Source organism: Eurytemora carolleeae, unplaced genomic scaffold, assembly GCF_000591075.1.
Source record: "Eurytemora carolleeae unplaced genomic scaffold, Eaff_2.0 scaffold137, whole genome shotgun sequence".
NCBI lineage: Eukaryota > Metazoa > Arthropoda > Copepoda > Calanoida > Temoridae > Eurytemora > Eurytemora carolleeae.
This window is the reverse complement of record NW_019396143.1, coordinates 123688-144351: the sequence shown is the minus strand read 5'-3', so window position 1 is coordinate 144351 and position 20664 is coordinate 123688. Positions and strand designations below refer to the sequence as shown.

At 32.8% G+C, this 20664-nt stretch overlaps 2 protein-coding genes across 5 annotated transcripts in view; one reads left to right on the top strand and one right to left on the bottom strand.

The window, feature by feature from the left end:
- Window positions 1–3406: 3406 nt before the first annotated feature.
- Window positions 3407–11938, bottom strand: LOC111696255 ((S)-coclaurine N-methyltransferase). 4 transcript variants are annotated; one of them, XM_023465809.1, is made up of 15 exons: window positions 11845–11938; window positions 11662–11673; window positions 10959–11018; window positions 10556–10643; window positions 7979–8017; window positions 7476–7561; window positions 7090–7182; window positions 6651–6707; window positions 6424–6521; window positions 6209–6270; window positions 5397–5460; window positions 5185–5255; window positions 5087–5136; window positions 4711–4784; window positions 3407–3838 (listed from the first exon to the last, which is right to left on the bottom strand). In XM_023465809.1, exons 1-15 carry the CDS (start codon window positions 11913–11915, stop codon window positions 3717–3719), a joined length of 1047 nt encoding a protein of 348 aa, XP_023321577.1. In that variant the 5' UTR covers window positions 11916–11938; the 3' UTR covers window positions 3407–3716. The 4 variants fall into 4 exon arrangements, with proteins under 4 accessions (XP_023321577.1, XP_023321578.1, XP_023321580.1 ...); XM_023465810.1 differs by lacking the exon at window positions 7979–8017; XM_023465812.1 differs by lacking the exons at window positions 10556–10643; window positions 10959–11018; window positions 11662–11673; window positions 11845–11938 and adding an exon at window positions 8615–8653.
- A 4099-nt stretch (window positions 11939–16037) lies between these two features.
- The window catches only part of LOC111696249 (transcriptional repressor protein YY1), a gene marked incomplete in the record, with an annotated part of 7678 nt that continues 3051 nt past the window's right edge, over window positions 16038–20664 (top strand). The window contains 3 exon segments of the mRNA XM_023465802.1: window positions 16038–16517; window positions 18360–18449; window positions 19781–19868. Of these exon segments, the coding sequence (XP_023321570.1) occupies window positions 16064–16517; window positions 18360–18449; window positions 19781–19868 (632 nt within the window).

The window sequence follows — 20664 nt, the reverse complement described above, 5'->3', positions numbered from 1 at the left end:
TTTTTTTGAAGGGAAGGGGTCAAGGCAACTGGAACTGTTACTTGTAGAGGCAGCAAATGGAGTAACCCCTGCTATTCAGGGCCTGAATATATGTTCAGGGGTAATTACCCCTAGAATTCTAGGGAGGGGTATTTACCCCCAGGATTCTAGGGGGGGTATTTACCCCCAGGATTCTAGGGGGGGGTATTTACCCCCAGGATTCTGGGGGGGGGTAAATAACCCCAATAACCCCCTTATGGCCGCCACTGTATGTATGCCAGCTATAGGTGGCCAAATGGCTGGACTTAATGAGCTGAAATTTGTTAAGGGAACCCTTGAGTACTTCGGAGGTAACATAGGCTAAAAAATAAGATTTTCTTTGTAAAAATAAAAATAAAACTTTATTTAAATCAATTTTAATTTTCAAAACTTGATTTTTTAATTCCACGGGCAACATCAGGCATTTCAGCTAGTATATATATATATATATGAGCGAAGAGCTTTATCTTAAAGACAAACAAACGGAAAAACCAACAACAAGCCAAATATATCCGTCTGTGGTTGTCAATTATGTATAGATTACTCTCATGCTTTTGTCTATTTATCTTGTCAGTATAATAATGGAAACTAACTATTACAAATAAAGTAAATAGATGCAGGTTCATTTATTATTTCTAGAGATGGACATTTTTTCTTCCTTTCACTTCTTTTACTTTGCTGAGCGAGGGGAGGAAGGCCAATCACATCAATATCTAGTCCGAACCACATTCTCCTCATTTTCTCATCCGAACCACCTCGAAATCCTCGTCCTTTCAATATTATTTTTTTAAAGTGTCCGATCCTTGAAAATAAATACATTTTTTAAAAATATGGCGACGTTAGGGCATAGATGAAATATAAAATTTTCCCAATTAAATTTTAGATTTGTGTAAAAATGAAAATTCTCCATAAACGATGTTCTACAAAAAAGCGTCTGTATCAAGAGCCCTTTCTTTCGCGGAAAATGCCGCAAAACATTCTCAAACTCGATGTAAACAACTTTTTGTAATATTCCAGCTGAATTTGGGTCAGAGATATGACTTGCAATATTTATATGATTAAATACTGTTTGAATTCATAGGGTTGTGACCAATTAATTGTAGCAAATTATTTGAATAATATAAATTGAACATTATTTTTTCTATAATTTTAAGCATGCGGCAGGCAGTAGTGATCTCTTAGTTTGGACAACAAATCTACCTTATTTGTTAATAAATCAGAAATCAATGATTATTTTGTATACGTTGAAGTAGAAAGATTAAAGACCATGTTCACGCAAATTCTTTGGTATAAATTTTTATTTGTGAAAGTTATCTATTTTGGAGGCAGAAGAGATTCAATTTTGAACCTAAATAATGTTTGACATCATTCTCGTGGATTTGAAGATTCCAACATCTCAAAATCCTTGGAAAACTTTATTCTAGTCATGTTTTATGCCCTAACGTCGCCATATTTTTAAAAAATGTATTTATTTTCAAGGATCGGACACTTAAAAAAATAATATTGAAAGGACGAGGATTTCGAGGTGGTTCGGACGAGAAAATGAGGAGAATGTGGTTCGGACTAGAGATAGATGTGGTTGGCCTTCCTCCACTCGCTGAGCAGAAAGACCTGAACTAATTTATAATTAATAAGTGCTGAAAACTTTAGAATGGGGGATATTGAGATTAATGCTCGATCTCCTCTTTTTTTTAATCTCCAGATTAAATAACGCTTCTTCTCCTCTTGTTATTAATCTCCAGATTAATTAACCGATCGGGATTAAGGATATCCTATTCTAAAGTTTTCAGCTCAGAGCTGAAAACTTTAGAATGGGGGATATTGAGATTAATGCTTGATCCTCTTGTGCTTGTAACCTTAAGTGTATAAAATTCAACCAATCAGAGTCGCGAATATAAAGCCGATAAATTTGAAATTTTGCGCGCCATTTAAGATTTTATACAGAAATGGAAGGGACTCTCTAATTTAAAAAATACTATATCCAAGAAAGAACGGTTTAATAAGAAAATCAAAAGTGTGTCCATTGGATACTCAGATTAAGTAATCAGGATTAATCTGGAGATTAATAACATGAGGAGAACAAGCATTATTTAATCTCGCTATTAAGAAAAAGAGTGGATCAGGCATTAATCCCGATATCCACCATTCAAAAGTTCCCAGCTCAGCTCAAACTAATCTAAGTTAACAAATATAATTAATGTAACGATAATCACAAAATAGCCCTAGTCCTGCCATTTTTAAAATGTGGTCTGCCTTTTTTGAGCATTTCTCATTATGATTGTAAGAGGTTACATGTCTGAAATCTTCATCACGTTTAGATTTTTATACTCAATATTTCTATATCAGTTTGCACAATTTTTACGATCAAAAAATATTGCAATTTTTTTTGTTGATATTTTTTGTCGGGAATAAGTTTATATGACCGGTCAGAATTTTGCCTCAAAAAAATAACGATTTTAAAATATAAATCTTAAGTTAAAACAGAAAATCTGCGAAATTGTTATTTTTCAAAATTTTTATAAGTTACAAAAAGATTAATGCGAAGCGACCAGTCCCCCTTGATATAAATATTATGAATTAATGTAATGATAAATATAGAAAATTAAGTCTTGAATATTTTTTTGCAGCTTGCAAAAAACTTTTAGCGCAACAATTACAGCTGTTAACGATTTAACGATCAATAAATGTTAAATTTGTGTATAATGCCTCTTTATTAAAAGTTAAGTTATGAATTTACAAAATTCTTATTTCATATTAAAAGAAAAAAAGACGATGAAAATTCTACTGTTTTCTGGTCCCCGCAGTAATATTTAAACTTTCTACAATTTACTTTATTACTTGTATTTTCACTATAATTAATTATTAATTCATTAATAATTACATTGTTAATTAATTATTAATTAATTGATATATTTACAGGAAAGAAAAATAGCCTGGTGTGTAGAAAAGAAAAATCTATATCAACTTAGTCTTGTAAAAATATCTAATTTGTCTATCTCCTTGTACACTGTACTATATAGATTGCAAAAAAATCAAAGAAAAACGAACTGACCGTATACCATCAAAAACAACAAAAAAACGATCGTTTTAAAAAAGGATTGTTTAAGATAGTTTTTAGAAGGAGAATTTCTTTTTGAACAGAATATCAAAGTAAAGAGGCTGGAGTAAATTTCGTTTAAGAAAAAAATAAATTTACTTTTGAGAAAAATGAAAAAATATACCAAATCTTTATTTTCATTTTCGTTTTTCAAAAAAAAAAAAACTATCATTTTGTTAATTCTAACAATTCTTTATCTTTTTTAAAATGAAGTTTGGTTAGTTTTGAAAAATAAGAAACGAAATGAAAAATGATTACAACCTTCGTTTTTAATAACTATGTATCAATACATAAAAAAATAAAGTATGTTTATTTAAAATTTCAATTTTTAAAATAAAAAATTTGTTAAAATCACATTTGAAACTGAGCAGACAAAACAAGTCGCTGTTGTTCATTATTTTGCTATTTTTTGTTTATTTTTCAACTATAGTAGCAACAAAATAGAGGAATAACAGTTTTTTGGAATTTAGTGATTTTTTTTATAAATAATCAACTTTTTATAAATTATTAATGGCCGCTACGGAAAATGTAAGAAGAGAGATTATCGTTATACAAGTAATCGTCGAAAATCAATATCAACCCATTTTATGAAGACGATCAATTATCGTTTACTGAAGAGGTAGTGAGAGACACCCCACTCTGACCCCTCGGCGATCCCAAATGTTTCTGAGCAGACAATGAAGAACAGTCTCCAATTGAGCCACCATCTGCGCCACTTTTCACCTGAATATCAGGTGTTTTAAAAGCTGGAATTATTTGATATTAAGGGGACTGCAAGCGCAATTTCAAGTCATTCTCTGTTCAAAGATGGTAACGCACACTCAATTAGTAATTGTATAATTGGCGGTACAGTCCAAAGTAGGACTGCAAAGGTTGGCCCAGCTCGGATTTTCAAATGTACACCGGTGGGCGTGACCGCCCGTTTAACAGTCTTATCCTCAAAAGCTTTTTCGGAGATATTGTATTTTTCAAAGTTTTAAACATACATTTTTCTTTTAAATTTTAATTATTAACAGTATGTATAAATTAAATAGATGCTGGTCAAAGCAATTAAACATGGTGCTCACACGTCTACACACACCCTGTTGTTTTAATTATTTTTCTGCTATGAATTCATGTTCTCCAAAGCTTTTTCCCTATGCTTCAATTTTCCATCATATTTTTGGTTAAACTTTGATTTCTTAAGTCTAAAAGTGTTTAAATCTAATAATTCACGTAAGTAAAGAAACAACAATTGAAATTAACCATTTTTCAAAATTCTAAACATCCAATTCATATAAGACCAGCTAGACGAAGCTTTAAAGGGTACTATTATACATCGGGCATTGACATTTTTGCATGGAGTTTCACTTGAAACTAAGCTTACAGTTCTTTTAACTAAAAATATTATATATTCCAATGAACATTGTGTGCGATGTACACAGAACCGTTTCATTTAAAAGTTGATTTTCAACTTACTGATAAAAATATTTGCTTTTTAACAACATAAAATGTAAATAAAATTTCTGAAATGTCGTCTTCTCAATCCATAGTTATAAAATTGCTTCAATGTCGTCTTCTTATTCCACAGTTTACAGAGTCCTATTAAAGTTTACCGTAGGTTTGCTTGAGAATAGGAGTTACAACTTCGATATTTCTATCCATCAACTCCAACCAGGCCTCCAAGGTTCTAAATTTATTTTTTAAGCTATTCTTTTAAAATATCCTTTTTAAATGTTCTTTTTTGATTATTATGATCATAGTGAAAAGTAACCAGAAATTTTTTTATAATGAATAAAAAGGCTATATGGGAGCTCTATAGTTCTATAAAACGTGGGGGAGGGGGGGGCTTGGCCGTCGCCCCCTGTTCAGCTTCCACAACTTTTCACATCAACTTGTGAGGTTACTTATAGCAAAGACGATTAAGAAAACGGTACTGATAAGTTCAATAAAAGAAACAAAGATAATTTAAAATATAAATGGATAAAACACCTTGAATAATGAGTTCCAGAAACTCCCCACTGATTTTCAATCAACAAATCCTAAACATGATAATTAAAATTAAATTTTTTTTGGAAATGAATTTAAACCTTTTGAAAGTTGAGAAGAAGGGAGTGGGAGGGCATAGTTCCTCCAGTGAAGAAGGTTCGAGCCATCCAATCTAAAAATAAAAAATCATTCTAATAGTATTTTTGCCCCCCCCCCCCCCCCAATATAGGGCAAGTATTTAAATATAATCATAGTGATTTAAAATTGATCATTCTATGAGAACAAAGATGAAGAAAAATACGGAATTTTTTACCTTTCTCAAAATGATAGGGTTTCCATTTATGAGTGAAAATATGCACAAAAAGTTTCCCGTCACACTGTAACAGTTACTAATTAATTGCCTGCATATATTGATGCTAAAAACATTAATTATATCAATGCTGCAGATATCTATGTTAAAAACATGAATTCTATCAATGCTGCAGATATTGATGTTAAAAACATGAATTCTATCAATGCTGCAGATATTGATGTTAAAAACATGAATTCTAGAAATGCTGCAGATATTGATGTTAAAAACATGAATTCTAAAAATGCTGCAGATATTGATGTTAAAAACATTAATTCTAGAAATGCTACAGATATTTATGCTAGAAACTTGAATTCTAGAAATACTGCAGATATTTATGCTAGAAACATTAATTCTAGAAATACTGCAGATATTTGTGCCCGAAACACGAATTTTAGAAATGCCGCAGATATTAGTGCTAGAAACATGAATTCTATAAATACTGCAGATATTCGTGCTAGAAACATGAAATCTAGAAATGAAGTCTTTAGACAAATAACCGCTCGCTATCAAAATATTATTTCGATGCATTAACCCCAGGCTGAACTTCTTAGACGACTGTACGGAATGTATTGAATTTTTTGTTACATTTATACTCTTTAAACCTCTATCTTAATAAAATAAAGACAGATTTCACAATGTTTCTATTTAAAAAGTGTAAGTATAAAAGTCGTCTTTGTGTTCACTAAAAGTACAATTGTTGGAATATTCATTTAATTTGTAACATCACTTTTAAAAACTATAAAATTTATTTATTTTATCTAAAAATTGTTCACCTTAAGCCAAGCAGATATTTTCTCGAGTAACTTTTCATAATTCTTCATGTGTTCAAACATTTCTTAAAATATGATTTTATAAAATTTATTTTCAATATGTGAAAGTATAAAAATTAGATTTGTTTGTTTAATTTGTTGAAAACAATTCTATGTCGAGTAAAATACGAAGAATACAAGAAATTTGAATATTAAATCTTAATTATAGAATAATTTACCAATTGAAATTATTCGGTCAAAGGATTGGGCAAACTGTGAGTTTTGATATGATGTTATATCTCCAGTATACACAATCAGATTAGTTAATCCTTTCTCCCTTCAATAGTATTCATTCAAACCATTCATGTTCATGTTCATGTTCATGTTCATGTTCATGTTCATGTTCATGTTCATGTTCATGTTCATGTTCATGTTCATGTTCATGTCGAAACTGAATGAAAGTTTCCTTGCGACTTGATCAATATGAGCCTTCTGCAGCTTGGAGTTTGACAAAGCTATAATCCTGAAATTAACTTATTAAAGAGACTGTATACGTATTTAGAGAGGGCCATGACTGATTCACTATGGTACCCTTGGCTTTTTAACTTTAATCAAATCAATATTGTTGAAGTTGTTCCCGTTTTTTTTAGCTCGTAAGGTGTTTAATTCTGAAAGCTTAAACCAGTGCTCCTGGAGCAAAAATCAACAATATAAGTCACTTTTATAGAAAACCCATGATTGAAGATGGTAACGAAGAGATAACAGAAAAAAAAACATTATAAACTCCTTCATTCTCGATCATAGAAATCTGTTAAAAGTGAATTGAACATGCAACTCAGAGGGTCACTTTAAATTAAATCTACAGTTCCTTTAAAATTAAAAAACAAAATAAAATGTTTAATAACCTTGAATTCTTGAATTTCTGTGCAAAATGCAGAGCAACGGACCCCCATCCACATCCTAGATCTAGGAGATCCATACCGTCCTTCATCCCACTCCTAAACAAACTCTCATATGTTCCTGTCCCTATTCCTGTTCCTGTTCCTGACCCCTTTCCTGTTCCTGCTTCTTACCCCCTTTTCCTTTTCCTGTTCCTGACCCCTTTCCCTGTCCCTTGTTCCTGACCCCTGTTCCTGTCCCATGATCCTTACCCCTGTTCCTGTCCCATGTTCCTTACCCCTGTTCCTGTCCCATGTTCCTGACCCCTGTTCCTGTTTCTGTTCCATGTTCCTGTCAGTGCAGTTCCCTGTTTCCTGTTTCCTGTTCAAGTTCCTGTTCCATGAGTTCCTACCTATGAATGTATAGATCCAGCATTGCAATCTCTGCCTCTGCCAAGGAAGAGGTTGGAGTAGGGTAGAAACAGGACGAATATTTCAACTAAATTATTATTCATTTACAGGTTTACCAACATAGGATGAGACTGCAGAGACGACTGTACGGAATTTATACTGTCCTTATATTTATGATTCACAAAACTTTCATTGCCAAATCATGCATTTCAGACAGAACACTAAATTTAAGCTTGGGATTGTTGCACTCGAAGATTTTAAGTCGTCTTCCTAGTCTTATCCTTTGTGGGTTACCCTGTATTTTGAATAAATCATAAAATCCAATATAGGTTCTTAGTTGAAGACTTCTAATATATCAAACATCTAAAATCTAAAATTTCCTAAAATTATGATATTATATTAAAATAGACACCTTTCATTTTTGCATTTAATTATCTATTTTTAATTTTTTTTTAACATCAATTTGAATTTACCAGACCATTATTATTTACTAAATTTTCTTTACCTTAGGTCCAAGAACTATTCTGAAAAACTCTGGCGGAACCTTAGAAAACAAATTTAGATGTTTTTTTGTTTTTTATGTATATGATTTTAAATACCATCAGTGATTCACAATTAAACAAATTTCATTAAGAAGGCGACATTGAAATTAGATATCTACAAACTAGATATCATTTTGAATAGAAAAAATGAAAGAAAACTTAGGAGAATAGTGATTAACTAACCTCATAATGTTGTTGGTTAGCCATCTATAGACAACTATTGGATAATAGTGATTAACTAACCTCATAATGTTGGTTAGCCATCTATAGACAACTATAGGAGAATAATGATTAACAAACCTCATAATGGTGTTGGTTAGCCACCTACAGACAACTATAGGAGAATATTGATTAACTAACCTTATAATGTTGTCAGTTAGCCACATACAGACAACTATAATAGGAGAATATTGATTAACTAACCTGATTTTGTTGTTGGTTAGCCACATATAGACAACTATAGGAGAATAATGATTAACTAACCTCATAATGTTGTCAGTTAGCCACATACAACTATAGGAGAATATTGATTAACTAACCTCATAATGTTGTTGGTTAGCCACATATAGACAACTATAGGAGAATATTGATTAACTAACCTCATAATGTTGTTGGTTAGCCATCTATAGACAACTATAGGAGAATAATGATTAACTAACCTCATAAAGTTGTTGGTTAGCCATCTATAGACAACTATAAGAGAATAATGATTAACTAACCTCATAAAGTTGTTGGTTAGCCATCTATAGACAACTATAAGAGAATAATGATTAACTAACCTCATAAAGTTGTTGGTTAGCCATCTATAGACAACTATAAGAGAATAATGATTAACTAACCTCATAAAGTTGTTGGTTAGCCATCTATAGACAACTATAAGAGAATAATGATTAACTAACCTCATAAAGTTGTTGGTTAGCCATCTATAGACAACTATAAGAGAATAATGATTAACTAACCTCATAAAGTTGTTGGTTAGCAATCTATAGACAACTATAGGAGAATAGTGGTTTACTAACCTGATAATGTTGTAGGTTAGCCATCTATAGACAACTATAGGAGAACAGTGAAAAACGGCGCTACGACATCTGCTCTATTTCCATTTGCTCTATGGCCATTTGCTCTAGTTCCATTTGATCTATCAAGTCATTTGCTCTATACGTCATTTGCTCTATATTCAATCTGCTCTATACCTCATTTGCTCTATAACCTAAAAATACACTATGAAATAGCTTTTATTGGAATTCCTGAGCGTAACTTGACTATGAAATGCGGGAATTTTTATTCGAAAATTCGCAAATTGCAGTTTTAATCAGTTCTTCAAAGTTCATCATGACAGAGAGACTACTCAATAATAAGAGGGGTAAAAAAACCTAATATGTGGTGAAAACTACATTTATTCTACTCTAACAAACAGGGTGTCTATCCGTACTGGAGATGTCTTGAATATAGAAGGCAGAATTGTTCTGCCGGGGTTAAGACCTTCATAATAATAAAATAAAATCTCCAGGAAGTTGGCAGAAAAATGAAACTGTAGGAAGAATTGTAAAATGTAAAATTGTAAAAATATGTTTATAGAGCAAATGACGTGCTTATTCATAGAGCAAATGTTGAGTAAAGCAATTAAACCATCATAGTCATAAAAATGTTTATAGAGCAAATGACGTGTTATGTCATACAGGGTGTCCCACGAAACATGACAGTATGCAGGACGACTTGAATGTCGTCTTGATTTTTGATATAATTTGCTGCGTTTATTTGTCAATATAATTTTAGAAGTAAATTTCTAGAGATAATAATCACAAAATTTCCCTTGTCCTGCCATTTTCAAACTGTGGTCTGCCTTTTTTGTGCTTTCAATATTGCCCGAGATATGAAGAATTTCGTTCAGATTTCGACAATTTTGCTTTAATTTGACAAAATTGAAATCTGAACCAAACTCTTTATATCTCCGGTAATATTGAAAGCACAAAAAACGCAGACCACTTTTTGGAAATGCCAGGGCTAGGAGAATTATGTGATAGTTGTTTCAAGAATCATACATGTTAAAGTAGATAGAAGACTAAATGTCACAAATAAATTCAAATACCAAAGACGACTTTCAAGTCGTCTTGCTATTGTCATGTTTCGTGGGACACCCTGTAGATCAATAGACGTATAGAGCAGATGACATATAGAGCAAACGTCGTGATCTATGAATTATAGAGCAAATGGTTAATAGAGCAAATGGAACTAGAGCAAATGGCCATAGAGCAAATGGAATTAGAGCAGATGTCGTAGCGCCCTGAAAAACTAACCTCATAATGTTGTTGGTTAGCCATCTATAGAAAACTATAGGAGAATAGTGATTAACTAACTTCATAGTGTTGCTGCAGGTTAGCCATCTATAGACAACTATAGGAGAATAATGATAAACTAACCTCATAATGTTGTTGGTTAGCCATCTATATAAAACTATAAGAGAATAATGATTTACTAACCTGATAATGTTGTTGGTTAGCCATCTATTTACAACTATATGAGAATAATGATTAACTAACCTCATAATGTTGTTGGTTAGCCTCTTGTTGGCAGACTGCTATAGGAGAACTTTTGAGCTCATTAACAAACTTGGCCTCAACACCACCCCTATGGTTCAAAGGGCTTTAAAGGGACCGTTCAATATTTCAAAATGCTCATAATGTCAAAATTGTCTAAATCTTTATACAAAGGAATTGAGTCTTTGCCGCAAACTTAAATTTTCTAAACTTTATATCTTTGCAACCTGGTGGTGAAATCTTTTAAATTTTAAACTTAATATTTGATTGAACATATCTTATAGTTTGAAATATGTACGACATTTGGTTGCAAAGATATTTGGATAAGAAAATCAGAGTTCGTGGCAAAGACTTAATTTCTTTGTCAAATAAACTCATAATTTTGTTTTATGAATGTTTATGTCACCTGTTTTCATAATCTTTGCCTTCTTCCTCTATAGATAACATCAGTTTCTTGAGTCCGGATCTACAGGAATTGAGTCTTTGCCACAAACTCAAATTTTGAAATCCCTTTATCTTTGCAATTGTGTAAACCTTTAATATTTTAAACTTGAATTATGTGATCTAACAGAATTCACATTTTAAAATATCTAAGGTCTACACATTGAAGTGCAAAGATATAAGAAAGAGAAAACTTGAGTTTAAGGCAAAGACTTATTTCTTTTATTTCTACGTTTATTTTTATTAGAAGATTAATTCTTGAATACTTAAAGGAACAGTCTTTTTTTTTCTCAAGTGACTTTCCATTTAGAGAGTCGTGTATATACTTAATTCACAACAGCACCCATTAAACCATTAACTGTGTTGTTGTTGTTGTTGTTGTTATTTATATTAACTAGTTATTCTCAATTATGGTTTCTTTTTTTAATTGACTTTTGGATTTCTTCTTGATCCAGAAATGATGAGGAAATCATGAGATTGAAACACTTTTTAAATTAAACAAATGACGACATCTTCCACATACTATACAGGCTAGCAGGGTATCCTTCTGAATCTGGCATGTCCCTCTATAAATGGAAGGTGACTGAAAACTACAAACACTGTCCCTTTGAATTAAAAAATGGTATGTTGAGAAGATAATTGAAAAATTGAAGAGATATGAACAATACCTTATTTTCCACCTGGAAACAAATATTCAGAAAGAATTAATAAACATTAGAAAAATAATTATTATCACCATTTTTATTTGTAAACGTTAAAAGTTGAATGAAAAATGCAAAAATTTAAAAATACAAAACGATGGTACATAAAAACAAACAAAAAATTTAGTTTTAATTTAGTTTCTGATATTCCTTAGAATATAATCTGGTATCCATCCTCTCAACAGCAACCACCAGAACATTTTAGTCAACATTTTTAACATTTCTGATATGTTTTAAACATTTATTACATTTACTATGAAGCAATCAATTGTCAACATCTTTAACGTTTTTGATAATATAATAAAAAAACAATCTATCTAATTTGATATTTCTATAGCTAATCGATCAAATAAAATGAATATTTTTAAGACAGAAGCTTAAAGATCCATTCACACACGAGCACCATATATTTTTCGATATTGTTTATTGACTTATCCACTAAAGTCCGATCATATTTAAATTTGTTATCTCTCTCTCTCACGTCAGTGATGTTTATAAGTCTATAGCAACTGTGTACACTTTAATATTTCAGCCCAAACTAGTTTTAACTTTGCATTTAGCTGCAGAGCCCAAAACTTAAGACAGGGTATCGTTATGAATCCCAGTTTTGGGACCCGGGGTTCACGGATGGGTTAGGCAGTTTTGTGGACATCAATATTTTTGCTATGAAATATTATTTTATTTAGTTTCTTAATATTCTCCATTTTTTCGAATCTCTTAAATCAAAATCTACACAAATGTTAAGACCCCAAAAAGGAAAGGTTTCGTTCAACGATACTCTTTTAAATTTCGGTTGAGGATAAAATTACTTATTTGCATATAACAGGGTGGTTTAAAATAGAATAATTAATTTGTATATAACAGGGTGGTTCAAGATAAAATTATTTATTTTTTATATAACAGGGTGGTTGAGGATGAAATAATTTATTTGTATATAACAGGGTGGTTTAAGATAAAATCATTTATTTTTATATAACAGGGTGGTTGAGGAAGAAATAATTTATTTGTATATAACAGGGTGGTTTCAGATAAAATCATTTATCTTTATATAACAGGGTGGCTCAAGATTAATCGTTTTTTCCATTTCTATTGAAACCAGCTAACAGAGTCAGACTGATTTCGGATAAATTTTAGATAATATATCTTTGACAGGGGGTCCAGAATAAACTAGTTTATTTGTATCTTTATTCTAAAATTGCAAATATCTCTTGGTTAGGTTTGAAAAAATTACAAATAACAGAAATTTTCTTTTGTCCACAATATTAATTCAGTTTTTTCGGGATTAAATAAAACTTTTGTCCTTAAATACAGATAAAAAACATATATGCATTTACTAAATGATTGAATCTGCATTTGAAAAAAAATAAGGAGGGACGGGGATCCCCCCCCCCTTAACCGGGGATCTTATTTAATTCTTTAAAACTATATGTACACAAAATTTCCCCTTTTCTTGCAGCAGGAATTCCACATATTTTTTCTGCTTTATAATGAATGTCAAATTTAAGAAGTAAAAGGGGAAATTTAATTGCAATGTAAAAATTTTGATCTCAACCATTCCTTCTTTTTTTTATGGATTTACAAATCCGTTTATAAGCTTCAGGCCATACATAAATACATGAAAGTTAATTGCGGTCGCGTATACTCTGTGTACATATTGTAAACAAGAATAGATGCAACAGTGTTCGTATAGTATCCGAGGAGGATAAAAACATTTGATTTTGTTAATTTTGAAAATTCACATAATAGTTTCCTGTGACCAGAATATTTCATAGATTATTTTTGTGAAAATGGATTCCATGTCAGACTTCGACATCCGTCTTGTGTTTACTTTTCCGCCCAAAGACAGTACACTGCAGTACAAAAAATACGTACACCTCTGAAATAACTTTCCTTGCATTAGTACTTTGAGTCAAATCAACAATTGTCATGATTGTAACTCGAATTAAGTCAGCAAAGTTAGCAGCAAAGAGAATAGAATATATAGAGGGGAATTTAGAGAATCTCTCGGTATGAATTTTTTCAGTCCCTTTCAGCCTCAAAGGGAGTTCAAAGTGTACAAATCATGTAAATGTTCACAAATTATATGCAGTAGAGTACATTTATACAGTATGTATCCTAGACTACCCATTTCAATTTCGAATTTTTTAAAGCTGTTAAATAAACTTTATAATGAATTAGGTGAATAAAAAACATCACTTGATCTCTAGTTATAGCGGAAAATCATCGTTTGTAAAATGAAAGGCATAGAGTCTATGTGAAATGATCATTGGTCAATTTTGAAACCAGCCTATTTCATAATTTGGTTTGCTTTTAATATTAATTTTAGATTTTCTATAAAATGGTATTCCAGGGCCCAAAAGGTTAAATAGCCTAAATATGTGAAGTACACCTGCAGTATAGAAACAGTACAACAAAATGGCCGTTGTACACTTTTTTCTAGTAAATTCCCCTCTAATATATATTCTTTTCTCTTTGGTTAGCAGTCACCGATTTTCATTCATAAAACTTTAAATAGTGAAATATGTTGCACTTTGTACATCTGTTTCTTTGTGCTAGTACATATAAAAGGCTATGTTACTTCCAAGATTGTACAAACAATATAAAATTCATTCTTTACTTCAAACTGTGGCTATACTCCAGTTGCTAACTTTTTTGACTAATTGAATTATTAAGTTATAGAGAAATGTACAGGAAATGTAAATTACGTGGTATATAATGCTTTTGAAACTGGTTTCGTGGTATTTCAGTTTTAAAGATATTTTTTATAACCTTTTCAATTTCCAAGAGATTTTTATTATCTTAAACACAAATTTTGTAAGTGCTTTCTCAATCTTTTCAATTTTAGTCATTATGAGACTATAGAAAGATTTAAAAATTGTAATTCGTAAACTTTGAGCCCCAAGCGCTGTACTATATATACCCTTAGATATATCATTAAAAAAAATTCTATAAGAAAATGTCAGCGCACCTTATCAAACGCAACTCTTAGTATAAAAAATGTTGACCTGTGCTGAACCAACTTCGAGTAGATTATAATCTATACCTTTTACAACAAAATAAAATGTTTCAATAATTACAAAAATGTTTAAAAACAAAGTACTGCAAAGTTGAACAATAAAGATATGTTAATCTTTGCAAATTGTACAGAAAAAAAAGCCCAAAGGAATGGAGTCCAAGGTGGGAGGAAACCCCAGAACGCTATAATGAGCCTCTGCTATGCAGACACGAACCTCCCAGATTTGCTAGGCAGACCGAGCCTCTGCCCTGCAGTAAGGGCCTCCGCTGTAAAGTAAACGAGCCTCTTCTATACAATAAACGAGCCTTTTCCAGCAGATACTTTAACGTGGTTTAACAAAACTAATAATTTGATCAAATCAGCCTATTTTTCTGTGGGGAAAAAAGTATCTATAAATTTTTAAAGTGTAAATTTAAAGAATGTATCAAAATTTAAAAAATCATGGGGGGGAGTACTCCCTACCCTGAGAGTCTCAAGGGGGGATTGGATTGGTAGTGAGGGTATTGGGAAATTGAAAAAAAATCCTTGAATAAATGGTGATAAAAAAAAGTTTCAATAAGTCGGTGGTAGTGAGGGTAGTTTCAAATAAAAAACAAATTCTTGAATAAATGTTGATATATAGATTTTAAAAAGTCGAAGGTAGTGAGGGTAGTGGGGAATTGACAAATAATTCTTGAATAAATATGTTGATAAAAAAGTTTCAACAAGTCGGTGGTAGTGAGGGTAGTTTGAATTTTGAAATAAAAACAAATTCTTGAATAAATGTTGATATATAGATTTTAAAAAGTCGGAGGTATAGTGAGGGTAGTGGGGAATTGAAAAAAAAATCTTGAATAAATGTTGATAAAAAAGTTTCAATAGTCGGTGGTAGTGAGGGTAGTTTCAAGAATTCAAGTCCTTTCCTTCTTTCCGTCCCATAGCTTCCTTTACTTCCCCTCCGATACCAGCCACTAACTTTCTTTCTCTTCCCTTCTCTTAACCTTTCCTTCCCCTCTCCTACTTTTCTATATCACCTTTCTTTCAGAGGCGTATTCAGGGGGGGGGCTATGGGGGGCTAAGCCCCTCCCCATGACCAGTGAAATCTTTTGATTTCAGGTGGGTTTCAGGGCCCAACGGGCGCTGAGCCCCACCCTGGAAAGAGAAAAAAATTTAAGCCCCCCTCTGGACAAATTCCATTTAATAGTTCTTTAAAAATGTTTCCCGAGTTTCCCCCAACTCCCCCAACAAATTTAAATTGTAAAGAAAATCCTAAATTTACCAATGAGAGCCCAGGAATAAGAATCCTGGATTCTGATTGGTTGTCAGGAATCCTGTTCTCTCTGCAGACGGAGTTTAATGCTAGTCGAATAAAAAATGGCGTCCAGTGAAGTTAGTGAAGTTTTGTATTCTGAAGATGATATCTCAATGGGGATTCACACAGGGCTCGACATGCCTGTCGAATGTGTGCAAGAAGTCGTCACGGACTCGACCTTCCCCATGTGCGACAGCCAAATCATATACGGCGACGAACTCATCGTTTCTTCTGAAGATGTTCCTCAAAGTGAAGAAATCGTCGGCAATGTGGACGATCACCTCGTTGGACTATACGACGGTGTCCCTGTACCCATCCCCAACGATCTGGATTCCAACGAACTACGTAAATTTGTCAGAAAACCTCAGAAACTTCGTCGTAAACACGATATTTTCGACGATTTTGATTCGACAAAAATCCGCAATTCTCATGGAACATGGCAACAAAAGCAAGTTTCGATAAAAACCCTCGAAGGAGAATTTTCAGTGACAATGTGGGCCTCAGGTGTCGATGACGGTATGTTTAGAATTTAATCAAAGAAGTATTTTTCAGTTTTCAAGTTCTGTTTGTGTGTTGGTGCGGTGTGGTGGGTTAGGCCGCCAGCCAACACTATCACGTGACTTTACCTAGCTTTCTTACACAATCCAATAATTATTCAAATTTAGTTTAATTCCGTCAATTTTGGGCTTTTTGGAGCTTGTAGGTTTTTTCCCAATTGGTTTTGTTTTGATTTTGCCGGGATATGGCGGCCTATGGGGGCATCCATGTTTGAAAAGGCTTCCACCATTTTTACAATGGCGGTTTATAAATGGCCGCCATTCTCTTGGTTTGGAGCCTTTAGTGAAGATTTTCTTAGTTTTTTAGATTTTTGTCGCGATTTCGCCGATTTCACGATTTTTTTCGCGCATTAAAATCTAAGTGGATGTTGCACCAATCTTTTTGGTGTATTCTTGTTTCCAATTGGTTAACTGAACAGCATAAAAATCGATAAAACATAATGTAAACAATACAAATTCCGGTTTTGTTAAATATACAGAGCTGAACAGTTCTTTTTTTCTTTTTTTAGCTCTTAACTTAGTTCTATAACGGATCTGTTGTGATTTCGATATGCAATCACAGAATTTATTTCGAGTTTACATGAATTTTATTCGAATAATTGGAATTTAAATTTCTTCATGGTGATAATATGTTGAAATCTATTATTCTACTGCAGAGTGCAGAATTACATGGAACGGTGCTAAACTTGTAAAATGTTCTAACAAATATCATTTCAAATGATGGTGGGGTCTGTTCTAGTATACGATTTTTGGACCCAGCCCCCCCCCCCCCCCCCCCCCCTCCTATCAATTTTGTTCATGACCATTTATTTTTCAGCATATTTATTATTATTTTTTTTGTTATTTAGGGTTAGGTTAGGTTAAGACACTTTCTGGGCCGAGCGCTGCGGCTAGGATGGGCTAGGGGGCCGAGCGCTGCGGCCACGGGTTAGGTTAGTTAAGACTCTTTCTGGGCCGAGCGCTCTGGCTAGGACAGGCTAGGGGGACGAGCGCTGCGGCCACGGGTTAGGTAAAGTTAAGACACTTCCTGTCAGACCCATGTACAGAATTGATAGCAGGGGGGGGCTGGGGGGGGGGGGTATATTCCTAGAGAACGATTTTTGGACACCCCCCCCCCCCCCCCTATCAATACTAATTTGGTTATGTACAAAATTGATAGGAGTGGGGAGTGGGGTGTCCAAAAATCGTTCACTAGGACAGACCCCAGAAGTTCACTAGGGGGGATGTTGCGTATTGACGGTGTAACATTAACTTTTTGTTGTTTATTTTGTTTAAAAATCTTTTACTCGTGTATTTTTTCACTTTGAAATCAATGTTACTGTAAGATGACTCCCATACAATATTTTTTAGTATTCTCTTTGGTATTGAAGAAGACATTTTAAACCATTCACTATCTGTCATGTTTCGTGGGACACCCTGAAGTTGAACCACATTTCTTATGCTTGTGGTTTTACTTTTCTTGACCCAAACCTTTTTTAGCCATTTTTTGAATTTAGTTGGATCCTCACAATCGGTATCCACTGAGGGCTCTTTTATTTGGCGTAAACCTTTCCATATCTTCATTTTAGTTTTTTTTTTCTCGATTACTTTGCTTATTATCGAAGAGCCTGACCCTTTTATTTATTTTAAATGTTTATTATTTTTCAAAATTTAAATTTTTATCAAAATGTATAAAATAAAATAGATGATGGTCGAAGCAATTAAACATGGTGTTCACACGTCTGCAGACACCCTGTCACAGTTCTCGTTTTACATAATTTTTTAAACTTTTCTTTCTTCCTGACCTTTCTTGTATTTGCAGATGTTGACCGGAAAGATAATATTGACATCCTGGATGCTGTGGAGGAGGTGTCGGGGGACGAAGATGCTGATTACACTGAATACATGACAGGTAATATTTAATATACGAACAGGGCATTGCATTTATTCCCTATTCCCCTTTAATCCACCTTTTGTTCCTCAAAATCACGATCTCTTTTCATTCCCCCCCCCCCTCCCGCTAACTTTTCCCCTTATATATCTACCATATCCGCCCTTAAATCTTGTAATAATGGTCATTAGAATCTATTTATAAATCAAAATTATCCTAAATCCATTATAATTTCTTGTAAAGTTGTAATAAAGCAATAAAGTATACGCTTTATTTGCAAACGTCTCCCGTGTAACCTATGTACACTATGGCTTTTTCAATGTACGAAATATCGCGGATTACAAGATCCATTCATGAAGAAATATGTGAACTGGAAAAGTAATCATAAATTGAAAACAATCAGTGCTACATTTGATACAACGTTTGTAAATGAAAAGATTATCAGGATACATTTTAATTTTCCATTCTCATCATGAAACACAAAGCAGTGCATTTTAAAATGAAGATTGTGACAAAAACCCAGTTACGTCTGACCCCCTGATAAGGGAAGAAACGTCTTTTTTATCTTTAAACGTGCTGAATCCTCATTCGGTCAAATTTCGTTTTTGTTTCTGCTGCATAAAATAACTGGTTCATTTTTCAAGAAACCCTAAATCAAAAATATTAATTTTTAGAAGGTATAACTAGAATATCAGTCGTCATTTTGTAGATACAATGTTTAAAGGCCGGGTACCGTTGTGAACTTCTTTAAATTGTGGGTCACGTAAAGTTATGTCGACAAACTCTTTAAAAAAAAATATAAAAGCCATTTCAGGTGTTAATTGCAAACAACCGTTATTTTATGCCACAGTCATAACCAGATAGACCCGGAACTAATTGAGAGCTAATCAGACGATTTTACATATATCTCTGGTAATTTTAAGCGCACAATAATGGCAGACCACATTTTGGAATTGGAATTGGAATTATTTGTTAATATCGTTTTATTAATCATATTTGTAAAATTAGATTCTGATTAATTATTAATTTATTCTGAGTCTTTCTGAGTATGACTGTATTAAATCTATTTTTAAAACTTGTCTAGTTAACCACCAAATCATTTATTTTCCTCAACCTTAAGTTTTATTAATCATATTTGTAAAATTAGATCCTGATTAATTATAAATTAATTCTGAGTCTTTTCTTATGACTGTATTAAATCTATTTTTAAAACTTATCTAGTCAGCCACCAAATCATTTATTTTTGTCAAGCTTTAGATATTTGCTATTAAACCTAAAAACATGTACATTTTTCCTAAGGAAGGGTAGGGGGTGATTTTTTTAATGGTTAAAATATATTGAGAAATTTTGTATTTTCAGAATAAAACCGAAGAAAGAAAGAGATGATTCTTTGGTTCGAACTATCGGCTGCCCGCATAAAGGATGTTGTAAAATGTTTAGGTCAGTGCTAATCTAAGGGTAGAGTCATATATACAGGACTCGCCACACAAACTTCAGTAACGACTGTACGGAATTCATAATTCTCCTTAACTGTAAACTAAATCATATTATAAGCCATAACAAGACTATTTTTAAGGTAGAAGACCTAATTTAATCTTGGGATCGTCATATTCTAAGAGTTTTAGGTCGTTTTTACAGTCTCATCCTTTGTGGATAACCATGTGTAAGAACTTCAGTATTCATGTAAATGCGCTTGCTCAGTTGGTAATATGAAAAGTTTAAAAATACTTCAACAAACCACCCTTTATCTTAATTCTAGATATAACCTGTCGCATGACATCCCATGACGCATTTTTGTACCGTTAAATAATTTATTTGCAATTTTTCAAGACAAAATGCACCCCTTCATTCCCATCAAGTTCACCCAAAAAAACTCACCCTTCCCATAAATGAAATAAAAATTTCAATGGAATCGGTAACAAATTAAAAGGGGATGGTGGAGTTGGCACATTTGATGTAGGGGGGGGGGGGCTGCCTTCATTTTTGGTTCAAATCTTCCAATTTTTTGGGTGCACGCCTAATTAGTGATCGAAATTCATAAAATAAAATCAAATTGAATTTTAATGACCTCTAATGACCTCTAATGACCTCTAATGACCTCCAGAAATAGAAAATATTTCAACTATGGCTTTATGCACATCAAACGAAAGCTAGGGACCCAGGGAATACAGTAGCAGCAAAAAATCCAGTGTTTGACCTTCTAATGACCTCTTACGACCTCTAATGACCTAAATGA

Excerpts from the sequence above, each read along its gene's own strand:
- LOC111696255 (XM_023465809.1), bottom strand. The coding sequence starts at position 11,915 with ATGTTAAAAATGTTGACTAAAATGTTCTGGTGGTTGCTGTTGAGAGGA. Across the intron at positions 6,708-7,089 it reads CAGAAATTCAAGAATTCAAG|GATTATAGCTTTGTCAAACT; the intron begins GTTATTAAACAT and ends AGTTAATTTCAG. Across the intron at positions 4,785-5,086 it reads TCTGGAACTCATTATTCAAG|AACCTTGGAGGCCTGGTTGG; the intron begins GTGTTTTATCCA and ends AAATAAATTTAG.